Raw genomic sequence first — 8,975 nt, 5'->3', positions numbered from 1 at the left:
CCATTTTAATCCCTCCTGGGCTATCCTGCATGGAGCCCAGAGTCCTGAGTCAGCATTCTCTTGCTACACTGCAGTCTTGATCCACAGTGGGCAGTCAGAAAGGATTCAGGAAGCACAACCAGTAAAGAGGAGCGACAGCAGCTACACAATCACAAGAAGCATGAGAGGCTCAAGGTGCCTGTAAAGCAGCCTGGTGGTGCCAGTATACCCTCCTACAACTGGGGATATCACGTTGGTATCTACTTAGCACTCAAACTTGGCGAGTTGCTGTTTTGGCCAATTCGTGCCACTCAGAGTTGTGAGTGATAACTAGCTTCTGACAACCAGCAAAACCCTATAAACCAAGGTGGCAGAGTATACCCATCACATCACGATGTGATTTCAACTTTAGTATCTCAAAATTTCTTTGGAAGGTTCTGTGTAATATGCTACATTACTACACGTATAACATATTGAATACTATTTTAGAGGTAACTGTGTAGAAAAGCAGGTGTCCATAACAACCAATGAGATGCTGTCATTTTCTAGTAGTTTATACATGAAAGGAAATGTCTGAATGGCAGCTATGGGCAACACCAATTCTTCTTCACAGTTACTTGCAGAAAAGTTACTATAAATATCATATAACACTTGAACATTTCTTGTTTATCATTGCAGAGCATCCTACCATCTACAGCTTTCTGACAATGGATTCGTGCCTGAGGATGTCAGACAAGGTATTTATTTCAATGTTACTTAAGTATTACTATTTTCTTATATTTGCACTCAATAGTGTGTAATACATAGTGATCAGTCTGGTATTACCTTTCACCAGGGTAGTGCAAACTGACATAGTGAAAGTTAATGTCTGATTGTTTGGATTTGGTTACCAAAGACTGTCTCTTCCAACAAGAGGTTGTGTTGTGTCTAAGGTTATCTGTAATGTGTTTATACACTCACCCAGGCCCGGCGCTCCCATTAGGCAACCTAAGCAGTTGCCTAGGGCGTTGGGACCTGCAGGGCGCCGCTGACTAGATTTTCTAATCTAGTCAGCCGTTCAGCGGCTCGGGAGAGAAGTGCAGTGGCGGCGGGGTGCTTCAATGTCCGCCTCTGACGTCAGTGATCATGTGATAGTCTGTCCTGCGGTGCCTCTGAGGTATCACACTGTCTGTCACTGACAGACAGTGTGAATAAAGTTCTTCCTGATGCCCCCCTCCCCTCCCAGCATGCATCGCGAGGAGCAGCTAGTGGAAGAAAAGGTAAGTTAAATCTAATTATTTTTTTATTTAGTGTGTTCGGGGGGCGGCAACATTTTGCCTAGGGCGCCGAGAACCCTAGCACCAGCCCTGCACTCACCTACATTCCTGATTTGAAAATCAGGACATTTTAATTCATGTCCCTGATCTACTCAGCCCACATATAGATCCACCAAAACTATGCCCCCAATTCCTATAGCCATGCCGCCAATTTTTGGGAACACAGCCTTTTTATCAAAGAAAATGGAACAGAGTTAATGGACAATAGGACTGTTGGAGGATATACATATGCATTTCTCCATTCTGACTATGTAACTGGTATTTGTATTCTAGTACTTACTGGCAATGGTGTTGGTGTACTTCCGGAGAGCCGGCCTATCTGTGAGGGAATACACCTGTGTCAATTTTTTCTCCGCACTGTAAGTATTAACCCTCGTTGTCTAGTCATATACATCTGGAGTACAACATTAAATATGTCCCAGAAGAACGTTTTAGCCAGGGTCATGGTTTATATAGTCACCAAGTAAATCATTCACTGCATGTCCAGACAATAAAGTATATTGTGTTTGAACTAAACTAAAGCGCCCAAATGACACAGGAACTATGGGTATGGTATCAGTTCACAGCAATGTACAGGATATGTAATACATAATGAGAAAGATTCCCCTCACTCTACCTAATTTGCTATAAAAGAAAAGTAGAAATGTAGGTAGCTTTCAGCACTACGGGGCAGCACTCTGGGGTATATTTAATATTGAAAGACTTATCATGGCCATAAGTCTAATCTTTTATCTCAGTTTATAGTGGTAATATACATATACTTATCTCAGTGTTTCAACATTAATTTATCAGTTGAGCGATACTAAGCTGTGATAGAGAAAAATATACAGAGCGGTAAAAGTTACTTATCGCTCTAGATACCCCTGTTCTCCTCTGAGCATGTGCGGGGGGCCCAGCACACGCGTGTTACTAGGAACCCTGATTTTACCACATACCTTCCAGGCACGCAATAAATGACATCTATTGCCAATAAATTAAACTCCCGGCTTCAGCTCCTTCTCCTCTGTCCTTCCCAATCCCCTGTTGTATAACAACCCCCTGCTCATCTTCTATGTATACTCTCTACCATTTCCTGCTCCACTAATGCAATCATACAGTTTAATAATCACACAAACCATTGTATTCCTAACTTAATATATTTTGATTCATATTTTTTAATAACCACTAGTGAGCTATTTAGTAAGAATAATTCACTAGGCTTCAATATATCTAGTTCTGAACTTCTATATATGTTTAATTGTTGGTTTGTTGTTATATTTCTGTCTATTACCCTTGTACTCAATGTTATTAGACTAACAATAAAAATGAAAATAAAGATATGAAAATTATGCCCTGTAGATATGAAATATGTTATATTATGTCTGACCTGCCCCCATAAAGTACTGTTTATTTGTGTTGGCAGAAGAACAACGCCATCTATTTCTAAAATCTATTTACTAATGATATTTTGCAATGCATTCGATCTATTAATGCCATCCTGAGATGTCACTAACAGAACAGTGATTGTGTTGGATACTTGGATACATGATAAATTAGACTGGAGTGGTTATTGGTGGAAATCTCATTAACACATTAAACAGAGTAACAAGATTTCTTTAGAGCATTTTCACCAGAAGAGGACTCTACCTCTATGATAAATACACCTCTGTCTGTTCTACACCACAGTGTATTCATAGCCTGCACATGTTTTATACACCTGGTGACTGTATGACAGATATGTATCTACTCCTTATGGTCTTCTGTTTCTGTAGGGTGCTTGCAAATAAAATGGAGGAAGAAGAACCATGGTACCGCACAATCTATTCCTATGCTGCACAACTTATACCATTCCAGATGTTCCTGAAGAATACTGAAGCCATGTGGGTCAGAATGCAGCTCCAAACACTTGTGACTCTGGAGCAATGTGAAGAGGTGTGTAAAATAGTAGGATAAGTAGAAGTAGAAGAAATTCATGGACCACTATGGGGTTCAGCAGAAAAACATCTCTTATAATCTTTGTACAGTGTAATGTATCTGAAAACAACACGTTGCTCCAATTTTACAAAATTAACTAACAAAGCAATTTAGAATAGTAATAAGTATTATGCTTTACACAGGGATGTTGTTTAAGTATATTCACACAGTGACATTACTAGACTGTGCCCAGGGTTGTAGGCTCATTGTCCTGGGTCTACTTTCTGCCCATTTTTAATTTTCCTATCACTGCTCAATGAGCGCACAGCTGTCAGCACTGTACCACCAACGACTGGGTACAACAGAATACATGTAATTGACTCCCATATAGGAGCAAGGATGAGGGGACCTGCTTCCTAATGACACCATGTGACATTCTTCAAGCCAACCTCACATCCCATGTCAATGGAGTCGTCATACAACATGGGAGAAGAATGCAGCACCACATGTAGACAAGGACTGCAGCTGAGAGTAGCATATTGTCCACCCACAGCCTCTATTGCCTACCACCTTCTCTATACACACAGCCGGAATAAGTGAGTCTCCTGGGGGACAATTAGCTCAATGATGTCACTTGATGGGATTCCTTATAAACTGATGTAATGTGGGTGGGGATCGGTGCACAAAATTTTCACATTGGGTTCTATTGACACAGTTATAGAATATGGGAAACTCTGGCAAAGTGGTGGATTGATTGTAATACCTACCTGGTAGTGCTTACTGTCAAGCTGACTTTATAAATTGTTATTCACCTTGCTCAATTAGAATGCCATAACGAGCACACATTTTGTGACACAGAAAGCTGTGCAGGAAGTGTTTCTAAGAAAAGACTGGGACATAGCAGAGACTGTTGTAGAGATCAGAAGGTAGCAGTAATGTGACTATACTGTACTGTTACATATAATTAATGATGAACATTTGACAGTTAAATAACTACCGATGGGCATTTCAGCTGAAATTATAATAAATTATTGAGGTGAAAAAAACTATATATGAGCATAAAGTCAAGTGGGAGACTGATCTTTCTAGGGGATTTTTTGCAATTGAAAACAGTAAACTACCCAACATTAAGGAACATTAAACAAAATGAAATTGTCCCTATGTAGATGGGGATGTCTCTTAGTATTTCCTAGTATTATGCTTTGAATAACTAAAGGGTAAAGCATTGGCTCAACGGGCTATTGTCATATTGTCACTTGGAAAAATGTCCAAAAAAATTTAGCCAAGTAAAATTAAAAAAGGAACGCTTTTCTCACTGTGAATGGAAAGCTTTTTCAACATTTTCCTATTGTCAATATAAACTAAAAGCACTGTATTCCAGAACAATGGAGGTCAACAAAAATGTGGTTCCCAATAGCATGTTTTCCATATCTGACAGTCGTTGAAAACAGATTTTGAAGCCCACAAGATGTGCATCTCTATTCTAGAGTATGGATGTCCAATCAGCAGACTGTGAGCCAAATGTGACCCTCAAAATCATCTGTGTGGCCCTCAGGCTCCATACGTTGAATCACAGTTTTTTTTGTATTGTTTATTAGGTGATGAGAGCTGAATACCACTGGGCTTGGCAAAGGAAACGTAAAGACCATCATGGCGGAGCCATAAGGAAATATGCCAGAAAACCTTGTCACCTCTGTAACCCGCCTCAGCCCTTCTATTTCCCTTTTGCCTACCCTAGAGTAACACTTTATTATATTAACATACCAACATTTTTCTGGAATCCCAATTGAACATAACTCAAATTAATTAATCAGAAAATAATTCTTAGAAATAGAGTATAAAGCTAAACCTGTAGACACAGACACAACATTATAAGGGTAAATACATCCTAGAGATACTGAGAGAACGATTATAAAAGTAAATAGTCGTACACAATGCCCAGCGGTGATTGCAGGGACTTTTTATAGATTTTTTTCAGGTGTATTTTTGGCCAAACGATTAAACTAAATGACTCTTATTTCACAAATACTCAGATATAATAAGATCATCTATGATAGGAACAATGTAAAACCAGATATAATAAGATCATATATATTAGAGACAATGTAAAACCCTTATATATACGGTAGATAATATATTATAGTAAAATATGACATGCAATAATTTAGATAAAAGATGACATAAACAGCAAGCAGCAAGTGAAGTATCTTTAATGAACTGATAGAAACATACTTATACGTAGATATAATGATAATATATGCTAGGATACATCAGAAAAAGACAAATTTAAATAGATTGAACTAAACAGAATAAAAAAGATTATTAAAACAGTCAATAATCCAGATACTTGAAGGTAAAATATTGTATTGTATAGGACAGTATGAGAATAAGTGGTCTGATTAGGAAGATGTAAGAATAGTGAATAGATTAAAATAAAGTAAGATATAATAACATTTTTGCAAACACTATGATAAAATTTAGTAAATATTGAATAAAAAAGAAATAAATTATAAGAAGATAAAGAATAATGTTAGGTAGGATAGGTTAGGGCCCTGCTGCAAGAGTCTACCTTGACGTGGTGGCAGGCTTAGTAATCTTTTGGTCAAAAATATGCAATTGTGTGGTAATGTTGCATCTCTTCAGCTCTTTTCACCTAGTCAAATAAAAGTAACATATGGATCACATTAATATAATGATTGTAGAAAACAACTAACACCAGCATAGTACATATCTTTAGAAACACTTGATCACATTCTTATGTTTTCCTTGGTGACCTGCTCACCCTTCATCACTGAATGTTATTGCTGACATGTATTCTCTTAAACTATGCTTGTTTACTAAGAATACCCCTTATTCCTGTAATTGCATGTTTTCATAATGTAAATCATTTTGCTTAAAAAAAATAAAAAAAAATAAACTCTTTCCATTTTCTCATACTTGCTTCTTTATGCCTTTCAATATTAACTTTAGAGATCTGCACAGACATCCGTATTTTTGTTTTGGTTTTGGTTCTAAAGCATCTTATATGGTAGACACCCTAATATAGACAGTGTTGGAAAGTTGACAATAATGACATTGACAGTTCAACTGTAGACAGTATAATTAGATCGACAATAGTATCCCTAACCCTGTAATACTGTAGACACCTGAATTGCCCATAATATTGTTGACTTTCTGAATAGCGAACAAATGAATGCCTAGCTGTTGACTGCAGAGCATTTAACACAATATGATAGACCAAGGCCATAAAGTAGAATAGTGCAAATGAAATTGTCCTTGGCCCTGCGCACACTCCCACCCATATGTTAAAGAGGATTTGCATAGTATAACAAACCAAGCATTTCATCGACTGGGAATGCCTGTGGCTGAAGTGCTTGATTTGCTTTGGTCCCCACAAAAGAGAACATATTGACTGTTTGTTGCTGAACTGGAGACTAGATAAGGATTTTAGCAATTTACTAATGGACATTTGCCTAACAGTGGTCACCTTCCTCTATTTTGACAATGTCATCACCCTCATGATGATCCTCATCACTGATGTCAAGATGATCATCACAAATATAAGTTCATCCCCACTGGAATCTAACTTTACAATGGTGTTCCTCATACAATTTGTAGTTCATTTTAGTGAGCAACAGTTTTCTTACACTTTTGGGAAGTTGTCTCCTCCGATGATCACTTACAATGTTCCCGGCTGTACTAAACACTCTTTTCGAGTACACACTGGAGGGTGGAGAACCATAGCTAGCTTGTACAAGGGGCCCGAAATTTCCTTTTTTTCCTCCCGGAATTCAAAGCAACTGTCTGAGATGCTAATTTGTACATTGTCATGAAAGTAATCCTCCACCATTCCCCTAAAGCAAGGTGTAAAAAGCCCCCCTCGGCTTATACTCGAGTCCCACTTACCTGGTCTCCATTTTCCAGTCTCTCCCACTCATCTGCAGGCATCTGCAGCCTCTGTGGATCACTGTTAGCCACCATTTTATTGTAGCCCGTTTTTGTGTGTTCATTGCACATGGAACAATAAAGTTAAATGAAAAGGAGCCTGTCAGTCAAAGCTAATGACTGGGACATTTCCATCTAGCCCTGCTGGTCAGAGACACATGTGAGTACCCTGACTTGTCCACTGCAATTATTTGCATCAGTTTTATAAAGTCCAATATTTTTATTTTTTGTCACCTACTAATAACTGTGAAATCATTGAAAAGTCTAAAAACATCCCAAACTTCAAGTATAATAAGGGTTAAATCACACAAAGCAAATTGTATTGTTCTGTCTTCCAGCAAACAAAATCAAACTTATCTTTATCTAAACTATTATATCAAATTCTATTTAGTGTATGTGCAGCATCTTTTGCATTACTAAAGCCTAAATTACTGTACTGTTCTGAACACTTAGGAGCAACTGCTCATCACCTTCTAAAGGAGAATAAACAGAACTGGCACATGTATTTAGTATCCACAGACTGTCTCATTGATTTCTATATTAATGATCTGAGTTGTCTTTAGTGAATGTTATTTATATCTGTGTTCACCTATTAGGCTTGATACCAAGTGCAAAGGATTTAGTTTAACCATTTGTGTACAATTTATTAGGATATGGGTATATATTATGTACTTATATAATTTTATTGATGTTTAATAACAATAAATTTGGATATATTTATTTACAACCTCACGTTTGTATTATTGGGAGCCCAGTGTTAACGATATCCAGCACTGTTTTTATTTTTTAAATTTACCAGTAGCTGCTGCATTTCCCACACTAGGCTTATACTCGAGTCAATAAGTTTTCCCAGTTTTTTGTGGTAAAATTAAGTGCCTCAGCTTATATTCGGGTCGACTTATACTCGAGTATATACGGTAACTCAAGTATGATTTCCAAAATGTAGTGATCCAATTTCAAGATACAGCAAACCCTTGGGTCCTGACAAAGTGAATCAAGAACTTGATCTACATGGCCAACATACTTAGCATATTTGCTAAATTGTATCTCCTCCTTTAGCTGCTGTTCCACAGGTTTAGGGATAAGGGACATGACTTGACTCAGGCTGGCAGTTTCTGAACTCACTTCATTTGTTACAGTTTCAAATGGTTTGAGTAGCTTGCATAAAACAGAAAGTAAGGTATCATGTCCCCCTTTCCCTATTTCATGACTTCATGTGTAGGTCATGATGGCTAGTTGTTGTTCCTTTAGTCCAGTGTTTCCCAAACCTGGTCCCCAGGGACCCCTAACAGTGCTTGTTTTCCATATCTGAAAGATCCACAGGTGGTACTAATTATCCTACTTGTGATCTGGAAAACATTCACTGTTAGGGATCCCTGAGGACCAGGGCCGGTGCTAGGGTCCTTGGCGCCCTAGGCACACTTTCAAAATCCCCCCCTCCTTCTTTCCTTACCTTAACTTGGCTCCATAAAGCTGGTCCTCTCTGCCGGGTTCCGTCCCTCACTGGACACTGTCGGGCCGTGATGATGATGTCACGCCCGACAGTCAGTGAGTGGAGGGGAGGAGACGGAGCGCCCCATCAGCTGTTGGAGGGGAGGGCTGCGGTGGTGATCCATAGCCCCTCCCCGTGGATCTATCTGAAGCTGTGCGGCGGTCGTGGAAGGCATGGTCAGCGGTCGCCGCACAGTTTTAAAGTAATTTTAATTCTGTGGCATCCACCAGAGCCTACACAATATTAGGCAGATGTTTTAATGTTTGTGCCTGATCGGCGTATACTGCAACAAGAAATAAAGCTGGTACTCTTGTCTCTAGTAATGTTCCCAGCACTAGGCAGTTGAGAGT

General features: G+C 38.7%; 1 protein-coding gene across 1 annotated transcript; it reads left to right on the top strand.

Annotated features, from left to right (window-relative positions):
* Window positions 1-665: 665 nt before the first annotated feature.
* On the top strand, window positions 666-4,978 carry LOC142139921 (speedy protein 1-A-like). Its single transcript, XM_075197785.1, has 4 exons — window positions 666-716; window positions 1,569-1,654; window positions 3,047-3,206; window positions 4,787-4,978. The coding sequence occupies exons 1-4, from the start codon at window positions 687-689 to the stop codon at window positions 4,976-4,978; spliced, it is 468 nt and encodes a 155-aa protein (XP_075053886.1). The 5' UTR covers window positions 666-686.
* The last annotated feature ends 3,997 nt before the right edge of the window (window positions 4,979-8,975 follow it).

This window comes from Mixophyes fleayi, chromosome 2 (genome assembly GCF_038048845.1).
Source record: "Mixophyes fleayi isolate aMixFle1 chromosome 2, aMixFle1.hap1, whole genome shotgun sequence".
NCBI lineage: Eukaryota > Metazoa > Chordata > Amphibia > Anura > Limnodynastidae > Mixophyes > Mixophyes fleayi.
This window is presented reverse-complemented; position numbering and strand designations above follow the sequence as displayed.